This window comes from Triturus cristatus, chromosome 10 (assembly GCF_964204655.1).
Source record: "Triturus cristatus chromosome 10, aTriCri1.1, whole genome shotgun sequence".
NCBI classification, from domain to species: Eukaryota; Metazoa; Chordata; class Amphibia; order Caudata; family Salamandridae; genus Triturus; species Triturus cristatus.
Genome location: NC_140593.1, coordinates 616766602 through 616784497, shown reverse-complemented (window position 1 = coordinate 616784497; position 17896 = coordinate 616766602). Strand labels below are relative to the sequence as shown.

The window sequence follows — 17896 nt, the reverse complement described above, 5'->3', positions numbered from 1 at the left end:
CCTAATGGAGGTAGGATAGTGATCAACCGAAGTTAAGGAAAGTAATTGTAAAACCAATTTGGTTCCACAAGGGAACAATGTTTATGATGCACCTGGGATGAAAGTGACACCACGTGTACAGAAATTGGTGGACTACCTTTTGCAGAGTGTGGGTAGAAGGATACATTTCAGGAAAAGTACATCAAAACAATTGGCAGGTGTGCTGTGACTGACCGTTTTGCTTTTATTAGCCGCATGATGGACAGTTCAATACTTGGTTCAGGTTCTTGTTGACTATCTGGTCTCAGATGTGTGGCGGGACATTTGCTTGCTGTGACGTTTTAGCTTGCTAGGTGTGTATGTATCGTTGCTCGTACAACTGTTACATCTTGCCGTTTGTGTGAATTGTATACAAATTACCAATATTTGAGCCCATGAGTGAAAAGCGTGCACTTTTATTTGTAATTCCTTGGTATTAACTTGCAGTTGCTTTCTTTTTTTTAAGGTGTTTGGGGTGTTGGAAAAAGCCAAAGAGATGTACCACTTGGAGGATTATGCAGTTAGCCAGATATCACTAGAGCAAGTTTTCATGAGCTTCACACGCTTCCAGCAGAGCACGAGGGAGCGAGGGAAGTGACTGGACTCTCAATTGACCCAATGGGCATCTGTGGAACAAACAACAATAATTTATATATCAACGTGTGTCTTATTGTGAAAGTGTATGAACGACTTCATCGCGGGTCAAGGGAAGTTTGCTTGAATGGCCCGCGTATACGTGAACCTATCAAAAGAGCGAGCAAGGGGAACTCTGAATGCGCCACACTAATGCCTTGTTTCTCAATGAAAAGCATTCCGTCCATCAATTTCTGGCTGTTGGGACCAAGCAGGGCAAAAAATAAGTCACAGGTGGAAACCACCCTCTATTACCTCTACGTGATGGCTACTTTTGTGTCAGAGTGAACTAGACGTGCCACACCTCGATAGATTTCCTCTCCAGCCATTGGTCGTCTGTGTCCTCCATACTCTACTATGCTTGGGTAGATTAACAACAGGATTCCATATAGTGAAAGACCTCATCAAAACACTTTACTGGTTGCAAAGACAGCTGCTGGACGAATCGGTCCAAACTAGTGCCTCATTTAGCAAGGGCTGGAGTGATCCACTGGCTTCCGCTCTAACCTTCCGTGCTCGAGGAGACACTATACATGTTTACAGACTATATACAGAAAAGAGATGCAAACCGTTCAATATTCTGGGTTAAGGCCTTGCCATTGCATCACGATAATAAGTATGATACTTGCCATCACATAAAGTCTGTCCAGGCTGAGGGAGAACAGGTAAATGTGCAGCAAAATGAAGGGAAACTATTTTAGAAGTAAAAAATAAAAATTGGAAGGGGAAGAACAGCCCAAAAAAGAATGCTGTATGTGTGTGGAATCTTATGTGTGTGCATAGTAAGCACAGACGTGAATGCACCTGTGGGCCACTCGCGTTTTCTCAGAAGATGTACTTAGAATGTAGGGTCCAAACTCCTTCATACATTAGCCCTCTGAATCGAAAGATTTCCCGCTTTTGTCCACTTGGGTACTTTTTGTCTGTGTTGCTCTTTGCCCCACTCTCTTAATACGTAAAGACCCATTTGAAAGCAGAGTTGGGTTCCAAATATGTGCTGTGTGCTGTAGTGTGTGCCTCACAGTTTGGGGCAGTTCTGACTTTGCTTTATGTTGGATCAATTTGAGTGACAGCTGCTGAAAACAATAGGATCAATTCATTCCTAACTCACTGATCCTTGAACCCTACAAGACATTCAAAATGTTTTTTTATTCTAGTTGAAAATAGATTTGAAGTTCTTGGCACATTATATGCAAGTCATTTCTTTGCTACCCATAGTGATCGAAACCCCCTATTTGTGCCATCAAGGTACCAAGAAGGACCCGTAGTCTCTTTCCCCTTTTAGGGTATTAGTACTCAGCTTATTTTCCGCAAGAAAGGTGACAGTGTGCTATGTTTGCCATCCAAAGCTTTCCTCTGGGCATTTTATGTAAGATGGGTGGTTAATTGAGGCTCTGTTATTCCCCGTTGTCTTTTTTCCAAATTCCCTGCTGCTGTGTTTAGACGTGGCCAAACCACTTTCTTTGATGGTTTATTTTTTCTTAATGAATGTGATTTGGTTTTCCTCGAAAGTTAAACTATCTGATTACAATGGAAATTACAACTAGCGCTGAAAAATGAAACTGAGGCAACGTCATGTGGGTTCACGCTTTTCCACGATTAGAGAGGGGGATTGGAGTGTAATGGCAGCATGTCTTTAGAACATAGGCCACAATCGTGCTTTACCTAAAGCTAGGTTGAACTACTGGACCTACAGTCAAACTTGTGGACCTCCAGCCAGCCTGAACGCCATGCTCCTCACCCTGTCAAGGCTGTGAATCTTTAGGGATATTCAGATATTCTACATAAAGAGATACATGTCTGTTTCTGGACCCATCACAGCTCTAAGTTTGTTGCCACTCCCTGCCACAGGCTGCTCCTATGAAGCATTAGAAAGAAATTGTATAGTATCCTGCGCAAAGCTGGCCTCGAGGCCAGCTGAGGTTAGGTTGCATGTTTCTCTTAGCTGGGGGAGAGAGAAGAGGTACTGCTTCAGTATGAATCTGTGACATCACAGGTTGCCTTGGTCGGTTTTACTGTATGCACGTGCCACATAATTCCTTTGAAGCTGTTGTGATTTGAAAGGTACCAGACATCTTCTGGCAGAGCCTCCCTTCTTCCTTTTTTTCAGTTTTGCCTGTGGCACTGTGGGATGCTTCCCTCATATGAAAATTAAGTCTCAGACAACTAAATCTTGAAATATCGCAAAGTGTGGTTTCATTGGCTGTCCTCGTGGCCCTATGGTACACTTTTGTTCTGAGTATCCCACACTTTTTAAGAGAATACATTCTCCTAATGTTTCTGTCATTTTTCTTCTGCTCTGCGACTGACTTGCCGTGGGGCTTGCTAGGCTCTACCTGCCCTTGGTCAATCTTGTCAAAGTTTTTCTCAGTCCTTGTAAATTAATTAGTCTTACTACATCAGCCCGAACAATCTGTGAAGAAGGAATGGCTGAGGTAAATCACTGTTCGTGGCTTCATAGCCCTGTAAGCAAACATTCCTGGCAGTTTAGCATGACAGCCCTTGCCTTAAACTCTGTGGAAAGGTTCCCCCTAAATCTTCCTTTCTGGAATTCTTTTGGTCCACTATCTACAGAGGCGGCTTGTAGAGGGAAGCGCTGGGGCCATCCGTTGTAAATGTAGCTGCCCTTCCTATTGTTTGTAAACCCTGGCTAATCTGTAGTTAAACTAAACCTAGCCCATTTTCCTCCAATAACTGAACTTTATCTTCTAAAAACAGTGAAGTGAGTTGTAAAACCCATGGATTCAGGAAAAAAGGTGATTTCTTTACTATGATCACCTTTGACTCCAAGCCGCAAACCGTGGCAGAAACATCTGATGTCTGGGCACAGCCAAGAGACTGACCAACATAACTCAAACTACTACACTCTTTGCTAGTGTTGATCATGTCTTCCAGTAGCCGATGATTATACATGAAGCCCTGATGACACATGTGATTCCTCCCATCAGACATGCAACATCAGCAGTATAATTCCGCCTCCTATCTAAATTTTACTCGCGGTTGTCCCAACAAGATGTTTTCACGTGTTTGCATCCACTGCAGAAAAAACAACCTCTAATTAAGAGTGGTGCACCAGAAGGAAAACACTAGTGCCCTGAAAAAGAATGGATCTAAGTCAGAGGCTTTAGTCAGTAGTATAAATCCTGACACAGAAGCCTCGCCGCCCATTGCATCTGCTTCCTGCTTAAGAGACGGGAGTCCTGTTTTTTTGCCTAGAGTCAGCTAACCCTCCTTGGAGCTCTTCCATCCAATAACTATTTGTGAATTTCAGTGCTGGGCATGTGTGATACATGGGTTATAACAGTGGCTGATTATTGCACTGGATATAGGCAGAACAAAAATAGAATTATAATGTATGGCTGCACTGCAGTTCATCTGTTATGAATTTGGGCCTCGGCAGAATCGTTTGGGTAACGATAGCTTACTTTATCTTTAAATGAAGGCCATATGAAATTATCTGGCTCCAGTCACAAAAACGGAGCAGATAAGAGGGTAGAGTGTTTTTTTTTGTATTTTAAAGGATGTTGTGTGTGTAACTGCCCAAACCTCTGCACCATTCTGCACTTTGTTATGCATCACTCTGCTGTTTTAGGATGGGATTAACAGGCATGTGTGCTGCTACAAGCTATCCATTTTGTTTGGCAAATACTGTTTTATCCCATCAGGAACTGTCCAGCCCTCTTCCTTGCGCAACCCACCATTGAGTCTGTGCTTTTTTTCGGGATTTCAGTCCCCTGTAGTAGATATGAATTAACTGAAATCGCATCTATTGTGTTGTCAGAATAATATCCATTACGAAGAGTAAAAATGAAATATCCTTATTTTGAAACATATTTTTTATCTTCTTACCTAAACTATTACTTTATTTTGATCAAATTTCCATATTTACAAGGAGCCTCCATCATGCTTGAGAGGACCCAGGAAGGCATCTATGGGAAGTGCGTACCTTTTGAGCAGCCTCCTCCGTCCCCATTTTTCTGTTCTTCCTTTTGAGTTAAAGTGTTTTGAAATTATGGACTGTAGTAGCTCCCTTCCCCAGGGAAGAAGCACTAATTTCTTCTATGATGCCCAGTATCACCAGAGATCCTTTCGGCTTATCATTAAAGGTTTACAAATATTACTTGTGTGTAAACAGACCTTTCCTTGAAAGGGCCTGCTGTCCTTTCTGGTCCTTCCTCCAAGTCCCACCTGCCAGTACTCTTTCAAAATCACTATTTGCAAATGTCCTCTACTATCATTGATGCCTTTGGACAACTAAGTTGCCACCATGCGTTGTTGGATCCAACAGAAGTATGTACATTGAGGATGCTGGACAGAAGTTTCTAGTCAGACAGTAGCTATATCTTGTTACTAAGGTTCTTTCTAAGTGAAGTATTCAATCTACAAAGAACAGTGCTAAATTCTGTTTGCACATTCTGGTCTCCAACATAACAGTTTCGGTGGGTTTTGGGAATATATGATGGAGTGGGTTCATTCATGTGCAGTTAGTTTCCTGCCAAAGAGTTAGATGTTTAAATCTTGATATACCATTTTGTAGTTGAAGGTTTATCTTGTATATCTATGGGAGAACCTGCTTCATTAATTGTTTGCAAGAAAGTGATTCATAATTGCTTCCCAAGCCCTGTATAAGCATTCTGCACCATGCCACCAGCTGTAGTGTCGCAATACAGAGACGTAACCGTGATGGCCTATCAAAATGTATAATTTAAGAGAAGGATTACACCATGGCCGTGAAGTCGAGGAATTTCATGTTATGTACTGTAAGTCGACTCTACAATGTACATTAATAAGGATTTATTACAAGCGCTGTATACGTTGGGCTATATGGAAGTGGCCTGCTGTAACTTTACGTCTGGTGCTAGAGCTTCATAGGCACTTTATCCTGCAAAAAAGAGGAGTAGGCCAAGATGTTTGTCTTGGGGATCCAGGGGGAGGGAGAGATCAGAAACCAGCACTGCCTCAAACCTGCTAATATTGTATTTTAACAGTTTGGCCTGTTTCGTGTAATGTAGTTTGAGATTCATATTTAGAAAGCGACAACCATGAATACTTACTGACGACCAATGCAAATTTTAAATATTGCACTAAAATCACTATGATTGTACATATTAAATTAACCAATATTTATGCTGCAGTTTTGACATTACAAGTGGAACTGTGGTGTCTGTTTATGGTGTATTGTCTTCCCCTTGTGATTGGACTGTCATGCTTCTGCCAAAAATGTACAAGAAATGTTTGTTGCTATTTGTAATGAAAATCCATTTTGCAGCACGCCCTCATTCAGTCCTCTGACTGGAAAGTTACAGGGAATGATAATGGTCCAACAACTTTATTTCAGTCCAGTCAGTCACAGTTATGTTGGTACTCAACCACTCAGTTCAAGTGCTATTATTCCTATGGACACTAAACACACCTTGGGGAAATATAATTATTTCACATTAATAGTGTTAGTCACAGTTTTTTTGTTTTGCAACAGAGTCTGATTTTTCCGATTGGGAAGTGGGGAATATCTTGCAGAACTGCTTTTGACGACTTGTAGTTACACAAGGTATTTCACTTGGGCTTCACAATTTTCTCAAGGTATACCCGGTAAACCTTTATAAAAAGACACAAATCCTGGAAAAGACACTTCGGTTTACGCAAAATTAATCATGTAAGTGTGTCAGTGCCTAAACCGCCTCCTATAGAAGAGGAACACCCTCATTGCATAAATTCAGAGGTATGCAAGCAAAAAAGGAATGATCCTGCATGGTCTTACCCAGCAGCACACTGTGTGCTGTGTACACAAAATGTGAAGGAGACACCTCACGGGAACACCAAGGGTGGTGGTGGTCCCACTTCTAGTTAGGAACTCCACCATTATTGGGAGTTCCTTGGCTGTTGCACGAGATACAAGAGGTGTGCTAACCTGAATGCTGAACCCTACGGCTAGTCCTTACTAAAGGAACAGAAGTGTGCTGCTTAAATCCCTGTCCCTATCAAGAGTGTAGGTGCCACAAAGGCATGTGTAAGGGCACAGAAACAAAAATTAAAGCTGTTGGAACACATTCATGAGGGCTTTACTGGTGATTTATCGGCACCCATCTGAGACCATATTTTGCATGTGTAAACTCAAGAATGGTGTTCAGCATGTTTCACTGCTACGACCACAATCGGCACATATTCATTTAGATGAACAAACACTGTTTATAGACCCAACTTGCCATACTACACACAATGGTGACTCGAGGGATAGCTTTCCTTGCAATCGGTGTAAAACTTTAGAAAATAAAAAAAAGTTTAAGTATTTTTCCTGTAAAACTCAGCATAAGTGACCAACAGCATATTGAAGCACAGCATGAGGTACAGTGGTACATGCAGAGGACAACAGAATCCATAATCATTATACATATCGTTAGTTATTGGCTCGCATTAGGTAGTCTCCCGAAAACAAAACCAGTCCAGGCAGGAAGGAATTATTTCCACAGTCCTAGGTCTACTCTCAGAGGTCAAACTTCCACAGACCACCATCCCACAGACTGGCCCTCACTTTAACTACATACAGGCAGCTGATCCCATTGCCAACCCAGGTGAAGAATCCATAGCATTGTCCAGGCACCCCACACCTCTATTCGCATCCCAGTCATTCTCAATCCGCCAATGGTGCGTTCTGTCACCAGTAAGCTGGTAGAGGCCCCCAAATGTCTTTAGGCCTACTGGCGGGGGCATGGTAGAATAACACAGTTCCAGATGCTTATTGCACTAGACCCTGTGGAGCATCCATTGCCAGACAGTGGGGATTTGTCTCTGCCCCCAGCTTCATGGTACCCACCTCTTGACCAACAAACAAGCGATTGACACTAAACGCCGTTGCCCACATTGGACATGTAATCCAGCAATGCCATCCTTGGTGAGGGCTCGAAAGATAAGTTAGTCATCTTCGAAAGAGCGTCAAATATCGTCGTTCAGTATTCGCCTAGTGAGGGGCAGGCCCTTTCAAGGTGTATGAAGTCTACATCCATGGTACCACATCTAATGCAAAATCCAATGCAGCAGGAGTCCACCCTCAGCTGGCATCTTGCCAAATGAAGAGGTGTGTGGTAAACACAGCGCAGAAACATAAAGTGAATGAGGCATAATTGACCATTTGGGGACAACATCCCCATTTGCTCACAGCAGAAGGTCCATTTTTTGGCTGAGATAGGTGCCCCCCTCACAAATTCATCTGGCCCTAGGGAGCACCACCAGGTCTTGGCCTGCTGGATTGGGTATAACATGGTTACTAAGTGTTTATTGGATGGGCTTGTGCACGAAGCCAAAGGTATGTGAATCTGTCTAGTGTTGTAGAATCCCAGTTGGCTACAAGGGATGCATAGTAAAGGAACTGTCCCATGGGGATAAATATCTTCCGTCTGGCGCAATTCCCAATCTCCCGACCTACAGAGGACTTGCGACTCCTGCATGAGCTGAATCAGTGGGTTCTGGGTAAATGCCTGTTGTGGGGCGCAGAGCGTTGATAGTTTCAATCTGCAACGGATGCCATCCCAGGCTCGTTGGTGCAGGCCACCAAGCTGATCTTGGAGTAGCCACAAGAGGGCTACTGACCAGTTAGTGCCCCAAGGGGCTATGTTAGCACATTGCTGAGTTTATATACAGTAGAAGCTGAAGTCTGGCTCACTAGACCATCCTGGGCATATGGTAAGATAAGAGTTTCCCAACAAACACTTGGTTGTTTGCCTGCCCTTGCCAGGGAAATTGTGTGTGATCTTAACACACCAAAGAACTGTTAGGTTAGAAAGATGAGGAAATGATTAAAAAACAGGTATAGCAGTTGCAGTAGGATAACCATTTTCATCAAGGCTAGAGGGACCATTAGAGTAAGGGGTAGGTGGTGCCATTTATTGACCTGATCCTCCACATTGGTCATTGCCACCCCGTAGTTTTCCTACAGCACAATTTTATTGTGGAGAACACAGACAGCCAAATATTTGACTGACGTAGTGCACCAAGGAATAGGGAACTCAAGAGAAACCTCTTGTGTGTTGGGAGTAAGTAGGAACGCCGTGTATTTATTCCAATTGATAGTGATGCCGGATACAGCTTTGAATAGCATGAATTGATAAATGACGGGGCTTAGATTGTGGGCAGAGTTGCCTAAATATAGTGATATCATTCACGTACAATGAGATAGAAGGGTGAAATTAAGGCCACATTGGCCGTGTAATTGTCGAATCACACTGGCCAACAGTTTGACAGCCAAGGCATAGAGTAGAGTGGAAAGCCCTGCTGCCTGCCCTTTCCCAATGGCAGTGTATCTGGAAGAAGTCTGTTCAGTCTCACTTGAGTCGACGGCTGCATATTCAGGAGTTTACCCCAGTGTATGTAACTGTCGGGAAAGACCATTCTAGATGGGCAGCGAATAGGCAGATCCACTCTAGAGAGTTGAACGCCTTGGTGGCATCCAAAAAGACAACCACAGCACTAAGTTGCAGGCTCAGCTGATGCATAGGGCAAACAGGGAGCAGAGGTTATAAGTGGCTGACGTACCAGGAATACATTCCACCTGATCGGGACGGACTAGATCAGGTAACAAGAGTAACAATCTGTTCACCAGGACTTTGGCCACGATATTTGCTTCAACGTTTATGAATGAGAGCGGGCGATATAAGTCTTATTGTGAGAGGAGGCTTAAATAGTGACACGATTGTGGCCACTAAGTAAGGGGAGGGGGAGAAACTACTAGTTGTAGCTGTACAAGGTGACAATACAAAAATTGAAGACATTGAATACCAGGGGCATCCAGAAAATGACTGGTATGGGTTTACCAATTAAATCCCAGAGGGTCGTTTGTAGTGGGCAAAATCAGTCATAAATTGCCCTAAACGGCCCTGGGATAACTTGCCTGGACAAAACGCTGACTGGTAGCGCAAGTTGCACACTATTGGGAATTCAAGTCTACTGCATGACAATTTCGGGCTCGGGATGATTGTGTGTTTCTGTAGTCGGGCACTGCCCTAATGTCCATTGTATGCAGAATAAATGCAACATTACCATACTGCAATAGCAAGTACTTTGTATATGTGCAATGTGAAGAGCTGCTGTCACATGCCATACCAAATAAAAATGTACATCTAGGGGTTTGGGCACTTAAATGTTCTTCCATTTTCGAGTATAATTGCTTGTTATTACCGACTAGTGGAATCATGAAAATATGGTCTTAATAACGCTGTTCTTTATCAAGCTACAAAAAACACACTCGGACACAGTTCATCAAGTTTTCCTAGATGATGCAGGCTTCAGTGTAACTTTCACCGGACTGCATCTGTGCATCGCTGGAAGGCTACAAGTAGGAGTCGAATAAGTGCTGGACTGGAGGGGTCTATGCTCAATACCCCGAAAAAGCAGCAGTGATTGTGGAGTTGATGCTGCAGATCCCGGAGGGGGCCATTTTGATCTACCATAAAACACAATTCATTGTAAATATGTGTTCATTTTTTTTCTGCAGTACGATCACATCCTTGCTAAGCAGTGAAAGGACTGAATGCACAATATTGGTATTTTCTATACAAATAACAATGCTCTGTTTTGAATATGTGGAGAAACAGGATACAATTCAGATGAATCGTTGTCCATAGTTTCCTTCCACCGTTGCAGCAACGAAATATTGAATGTCTGCAAATTAGACCGGTGCTACTTGATTGAACCAGTGTCTAATACAAATAGCCACATGGAGTAGTCTTATTAGAAATAATCAACAGATGAAAAGTTCCACACTGATGTAGAACTTCTTGTTGGCCACGCCCCCCTCCCACGCTACCCGTGACCACTATAAACTATGTGTCAATGTCGGAAGCGCAGCGGACGAGCGCAGCGGGCACGCCGATTGCGCGCCGAAGGCGCGCTTAAGGCAAGCTCGTCTGCACTCGTCCGCGACGAGGACGCGCCTAGCGCCACACACCCTGTCCGGCACAGCCCATCATCCCCCGACTCCACCCGGGAGGCTTTGCTCGACCTTCGAGGGTATGCGTATGAAGGTAAGCTCTCCTTCGAAGAGACTGCCTTTCCTTTAACTGACTTCACACACAAGGACCTAACTGTAGGAGGCCTCCTGAACGTAAGATCCTTACCAAAACACGCCACCGAAATCAATCTTCTTATCGAGTCACACCATCTTGATGTACTCTTTTTAACTGAGACCTGGACACACGCAAACTGTGAGACTGACCTAGCAGCCGCCTGTCCGCTAAACTTTAACATTCTTCATCTTCCTAGACCCAAGGGCCGCGGTGGCGGTGTTGGTGTCATTCTCAAAGCCTCGTGGCAAACGAACATCCTAGACATAGACCCGATTCCTGGAATCGAGCTCTTTGGTCTGTCTATAAACCGCCATCAAGGAGATATTTTTACGGTAATCATCTGCTATCGTCAACCTGGGGCCTTTTCTCTCTTGCAACAGCAAGCCTTTCTCACGACCATCACCAACATGGCAACCTCTCACAGTAAACTAGTACTTCTAGGAGATTTTAATCTTTGGCCAAATGGCGGGCCTAGACGCAGGTCTAGACAACCTTCGGCTGTCCTGTGATAGTGTAGGCCTCCCAACAACTGGTAAAGGACCCCACTCATTCCGCAGGCAACCGACTCGATCTTATCTTCTCGAGCCCAGGCCTAACCCAAATAGGCGACATCCTGCCTATGAGTTGGACAGACCACTCGCTCATCAAATTCTATATCAATAATGCCACAACAAGCAAAGCCAAATCTCACCCGCCTCCACAATTCTTGTACCGAAACTGGAAAGCGTTAGAAAAACTCAGCACCTCCACCAGAACCTTCGAGGTGGAGGACAGTTTCACCACTACCAATTCTGTGGAAGATAACTATAGACTCTTTAGCTCGAGAATCACCTCCCTTGCGGACTCTGCTGCCCCTCTTAAACTCTGTAAACCGAAAGGTAGAGCCTCGGCTCCCTGGTATAACGACTCTTTGAAAACCCTCAAATCAGCCTGCAAGCAAGCTGAGAGAAAGTGGAGACACGGATATAGTAACAACAACAAAGCCCTCTGGAAGAAGGCACTCCAGGACTACAAATCCGCTATTGCAGAGAGTAAAGCGAACTACTACTGTTCCACCATTACCAATGCGGCTAACAGTCCAAAAAGTATATTTCAGATTCTGGACAATATCTTACACCCTGACTGCATCAAAAACTCCATCCCCCCCTCTCAGTCCCTCTGTGATAGCCTCGCCCAGTTCTTTACTGATAAAATTGAGACTATCATTAACAACCTGGCAACGTCCCCATCTTCCACTCTCTCCACCCTTTCCAAAACTAATCTCACTGACCTTGAATCTCTGAGGCCACCCTGTCCTCCCACGGATAAATTGCTGGCTTTCCCTCCTATTCCTCAAACGGAATTTGAAATAGTCGCACAGGGCATCACTTCCGGATCCCCCCTTGACCCTCTGCCACCGAAAATATGGAAAACCTGCGGGCATCTACTATTTCACACCCTTCGTTTGATTTGTAATCAATCCCTGAGCTGCGGCGTCGTTCCCCGCTCCTGGAAGCAAGCGCTTATAACCCCGCTGCTAAAGAAACCCACGCTAAACCCAGATTGTCTGTCCAACTTCCGCCCCATATCACTCCTGCCTTTCCCGGTGAAGGTGCTCGAACGCTGGTTCAGTAAATACCTCTCAACACACCTCGAGCAGCACCATTTTTTGGACGAATTCCAATTTGGGTTTCGCCCAGCCCATGGCACTGAAACCGCGGTGCTCACGGCCATGGAGGAGCTTCGAATGCAGACAGGGGCCAACCCGTGGCCCTCATTTTACTTGACCTGTCTGCCGCATTCGATACTGTCAATCATAGGATCTTGCTACAGCGGTTGAAATCGGCAGGGATCGACGGCACGGCCCTGATCTGGTTTCACTCCTACCTCAGCGACAGAAAACAGGCTGTTTCCCTCCCCCCCTTTCCAATCGGTTTTCTCCCCTGTCCCTCACGGTGTCCCCCAGGGTTCCTCTATCAGTCCGATTCTTTTTAATGTTTACCTTAAACCTCTGGTCACGTTAATTAAGTCACACAACATGACCACAGTAAACTATGCGGACGATACTCAGCTCCTTCTCTCGTGGGAAGGCGAAGACTCCATTCCCTTGCAAGCCTTCCATGATTGCCTACGAGACACGGCATGCTGGTTGCACCGGAACTCACTCCAGTTCAACGCCTCGAAAACCGAGGTGATGTACTGCCCTGCGAGTCGCATACCTCGCCCTCTGCCCGCTGAGTTCTGGCCCCCGGAAAACTCCAACAACCCCCTACCAGCTACCACCGTTCGCAACCTGGGCGTCATGCTCAACCATCAATTAAGCATGGAAACACAGGTCTCAAGAACAGTCGCAACTTGCTCTGGCCTTATGCGCTCACTGCGCAAAGTCTTGCCTCTACTTCCATCCTCCGCCAGAGCTCTAGTAGTCAGGTGTACTATTCTTAGTCGCCTTGACTACTGCAACGCCCTGCTGCTTGAATCCCCTGCGACACTACTGGACAGACTCCAACGAGTCCAGTCGGCAGCAGCCAAACTGGCTCTGGGATGGACCAGGAGATCCTCGGCCACTGCCGCACTGGCCGAGTTGCATTGGCTGCCTTTGAGGCAACGCATTGCTTTCAAGGCCCTTTGCCTGGTCTTCAAGGCATTACATGGAATAGGACCCAGACCTCTTCAACGTCTGTTCTCCTGGTATACTCCCACAAGAACACTCAGGTCCACAACTGCCTGCCTCGCGAGAGTGCCCAGCTGTAAGAGGGCCAGGATGGGAGGAAGATCGTTCCGAGTAGCTGTAGCCAAGCTATGGAACAGTCTACCTGTCGACATACGCCATATCCCTCACCTCTTCCCATTCAGGAAACGTATTAAAACTTGGCTCTTTCCCCTGTCCCTATAAAAACCGGTTCAGTTCCAGTTCACCCCCGTCAATAAACCACAAGAGTAGCTACCAGCGCCAGGATACCTGCCAGGTGACAGTTGCGCTTTATAAATGTTTTAAATAATAATAATAATTAAATAATAGAACTACTGAGGTATCAAGAGCTTTCTCTAAGGGCCCCATTTACGCGAAGCTAACGCAGCGCGGTGCAGCAAGTCATTTTGCTGAGTTAGTTTTGAAGCACAGGTGTTACATATTTACAACAATATGTCGCATCTCTGTGCTTTTCCTTGCACTGGCGCACAAAGTGCTGCCATGCACGCGCATCCTTTCACTATGGTGCAAGGTTGCCTGCTTCATGGGGAGATTGTTTTTGTGCAGGAAGGTGCCCCTTCCTGCAAAAAACAACCAATTGAGGTGATTTCCTCTTCTAATGCATGCTGTAGAATGCAGCACGCATTGAAAGACGTGAAAAAACAAGAAGAATTTAAAAAATGTCCCCTCGTTGTGCCTCGCTATGCCACCCCTGACTCATTTCCAGGTTTACGATTGCTTGAACTGCATCAGTGGACATGGGTGTTGCAAGGAACACACACAGTAACATCCATGTCACGCCCATAACATGTAAAGTGTTGTGTGAAAAGGGGCAATATTTACAAGCACACATAAAGCCACACAGGGTGGCTTTACATGTGCTTGTAAATATTAGGCAGCAGGTTGCACCGCCGGTGCGTCACGCCAAGTGAAGCACCTGCGGCGCAAGGGTCTTGTAAATAAGCCCCTGTGTTTCTAAGTTTACTCCAAAGCATACATTTCTCCAACAGCGTTATTACTGATTATGGTGCAAGATTAAACTGTGCTGTACTAGACTGCTCCATTTCAACTTCACTTCTATGGGTTCTTTGGACCTTGGATGGATAGGAGGCAGAACCAAAACAAAGTGTAAAAAGAGGGAGCGATGGGTTTTGAGGGAAGACTGTGAAGCAGTGCAGAAGGAACCAACAGGACACCATGTACTACGAAAAAACCTTAAGACTGGTGGATTACGGGGGGCCATGGATTGCGCTTGTGGGGAAGAGCGTGGAACTCATGGGCGTCCTCTGGGTGGTGGTCTTAGGTAAATAAAAATATGAAATGTTTGGTGGCTAAAATTAGAGGATGAAAAGTTATGCTAGAAATTAAGGAACTCGTTGTATAGGGCATTGTACAAAAGTGGATGTTGGTTATGCCTTCAATATTCATACTTACATCCCATCGAAAATCATCTAAATGCATTCATAGCACAACTTAAACTTCAAAGAAATCTGATTAAAAGTATCTGTTTGACTAAAAAAATATTTTTTTTAAATGGGTAAATCTGAAAGAAACACATTAGTTAGATTCCTCACCTTAGAATATCCCCAGGCGTCAGGCTGGATCCGGAAAGATTTTTCGTCAGCAATACCCTTTGCGCGTCGCTAGGCGTCGTCTGCGGCTCCATGTCCGTCGTCGGCGTCGTGCGCCGGAATGACGTCGTCGGAGTACTTAGACGCCGCTCTCGCGCGCTGACGTCAGTTCTTCTTTTTTCCGCGCCAGACCGCGCCAATCCGGGAAGAGCTTACCCTTTTAGTCACTTTTTGACTAAACTTTTTGGACTCTTGTCTACTCTCGTTGATACTGGTGCCGGTAGGATGCCTGGTTTCAAAGCCTGTGACTCCTGTCACCGACTGATGTCGGTAACGGACCACCACCGCCGCTGCCTTTACTGCCTTGGGGCCGACCATGATGCGGAGTCGTGCCTTGCCCTCGAAGGCTAGGCGGGAGCGGTCCCGCAAGCTTCTCGAGCTCCGGCACTCGGCTCCGTGCCGTACACGGTCCCGGTCGAGGAGGAGGTCGAGGGACCGGTCGCGGAGCCGCAGCCATCATCACCGCTTGTCGGGTTCCAAGTCTTCGGGTAAGTCGAAGCATAGTAAGAAGTCCAAGAGACGACATCGCTCTTCGGACTCCCCTCGCCGGTCGCGCGACTCGGTCGAGGGTCCGGGTGGTACCACCCCGCGGCTCCTTCGGAGCTGCAGGAGCTGCGTCCGTCCCCATACCTGCCGGTCCCTGGGACTGACGCGACTCCGGCGGAGATCAGTGCCTTCCTCTCGGCCATGAGGGGCCTGGCTCCGCCGTCGACGCCTGCCGGCACGCCTTCGGGCCCCGCGGGCTCGACTGGGAGGCCTAGCGCTCCGGTGCCGTCATCGACTTCGGGCCCGACGCCGCAGGTCCCCGCGGGATCCAGGCCTGGATCTCAGTCGGTGCCGGTCGACCTCACGACCCCTCCTCTGCCGGCGCCGACACCGGTGCCACCCCCGGCACCGTCTCCGGACGACGCCATTCCCCAGTTCAGTCCCGGTCCGACGCCGATGGGTGACCATTTCATCTTCCGCCCGGCTCCGATCATTCCACCGGTTTACCAGGAATTGGATGACGGTGGTGACTGGGAGGGGTCTGATGACCCTCTGACCCGCCAGGGTCAGTTATCACAGGACTGAGCAGATGAGCTGGGGGATGCCAGTGGCCTTGACACCTCCCCTGACACTGGCTTCATCTCTCCTCCGACTGTGGCTTCGGAGGAAGGTACTACCTTTTCTGTGGCGTTGCGTAAGGTGGCCGAAGCCCTTGGGCTGGAGCTTCCTACTGTGGCCGTGAGGACTAACCTCCTCACTGAAGTGCTCCAACCGTCAGCAAGCTCCTCGGAGCCTCTGCTGCCGTTTAGCGAAGCACTGATGGACGTTCTGAAGGGCACCTGGTCCAAGCCCTCCACAGTACCTCCTGAGGACCGGAACGTGGCCCGGCGCCACCGCCCTGCACCGGGCGACCCCAGTTTGCTGTCCCAACACCCCACGCCTGAGAGCCTGGTTATCCAGGCCTCTACTTCCCAGACCTCATTCCTGTCCGCTCCCCCTGATTGGGAATCCAAGAGACTGGAGCAGTTTGGTAAAAAGCTGTTCTCCTCACTTAGTTTAAGGCTGCGGTCTATTAACAACGCTTGTCTCTTGGACCGTTACTCCCACTCTCTGTGGGACACGGTGGAGTACGTGCTGCCCCTATGTCCGGAGGAGGCCCGCACGCGGCTCGCCCAGGCTCTTGCCGGGGGGCGGGATGCAGCGCGGTATGCTATCCGATGTGGTTTGGACACGATGGACTCTCTAGGCAGGGCAATGTCGTCCACAGTGGCGCTTCGTCGTCACGCCTGGCTGCGGTCCACGACTTTTTCCGGGGATGTCCAGAGCACCCTCATGGACATGCCCTTTGATGGCAGTCGCCACTTTGGCGACAAAGCGGACAGTGCGCTGGAGCACTTTAAGGACTCCAGGGCTACGGCCAAGTCCTTGGGTCTCTCGGCCCTGCGTCCACAAACTTCCGCTTTTCACTCCTTTCGTGGCCAAGGAAGGGGCGCCCCCTCACGTCCGCCTAGCCACAGGCCGCAGAACCAACCTCCACGCGGACGTGGATTCCGCCGAGACGGTACAGGGGGACAACGTGCCGGTCCATCCACATCCACCCCAGCAGCATCCGCCTCAAAGCCGTCCTAGTCCGCGCTTTCAGGCCCATTCCACGCCAGTGGGAGGCAGAGTTCGCCATCACCTGCTCCACTGGCGTTCCATCACTTCGGACAGGTGGGTGTTGCAAATCGTCCGAAGGGGCTACTCCCTCCCCTTCGAGACGACCCCGCCAGCCATGCCACCGCAGTGCCACCACATGTCGGGGGATCACTTGAATCTTCTACAGGAGGGAGTTGCGGCCCTCTTGGCCAAAGGGGCCGTCGAGCGCGTTCCTGGTCCAGATGTAGGCCGTGGTTGTTATTCCCACTACTTTCTGGTTCCCAAGAAGGGCAAAGGGGGCCTACGCCCTATCTTGGACCTCAGGAGCGTCAACGCCTTCCTCCGAAAGGAGAGGTTCAAGATGCTCACTTTAGCTCAGGTTCTGGCTGCCCTAGACCCTGGAGACTGGATGGTAGCGTTGGACTTGCAGGACGCTTATTTCCACATCCCCGTCCTGCCGGCCCACCAGCGTTACCTGCGGTTCACGGTGGGTCAGGAGCATTTTCAGTTTACCATGCTCCCCTTTGGCCTCACCAGTGCCCTTCGGGTGTTCACGAAAGTGATGGCGGTGGTCGCAGCTCATCTGCGCAGATCAGGGGTTCCAGTCTTCCCCCATCTCGACGACTGGTTTTTGAAGGCGGGCTCGCCACAGCAAGTCATCTCCCACCTCCAGACTACGGCCGACCTCCTGCATTTGCTGGGGTTCTCCATCAATGTGCCGATGTCGCATCTGAGTCCCTCCCAAACGCTCCTCTTTATCGGGG

At 47.6% G+C, this 17896-nt stretch overlaps 1 protein-coding gene across 7 annotated transcripts in view; it reads left to right on the top strand.

Moving 5' to 3' along the window:
- ABCA3 (ATP binding cassette subfamily A member 3) overlaps positions 1-6093 on the top strand; it is a 477048-nt gene extending 470955 nt beyond the window's left edge. For all 7 annotated transcript variants that reach the window (XM_085632155.1, XM_085632148.1, XM_085632149.1 and 4 more), the window contains one exon: positions 485-6093. In XM_085632155.1, the coding sequence (XP_085488281.1) occupies positions 485-616 (132 nt within the window). In that variant the 3' untranslated portion in view covers positions 617-6093. The remainder of the gene's footprint in view (positions 1-484) is intronic.
- Positions 6094-17896: the final 11803 nt, after the last annotated feature.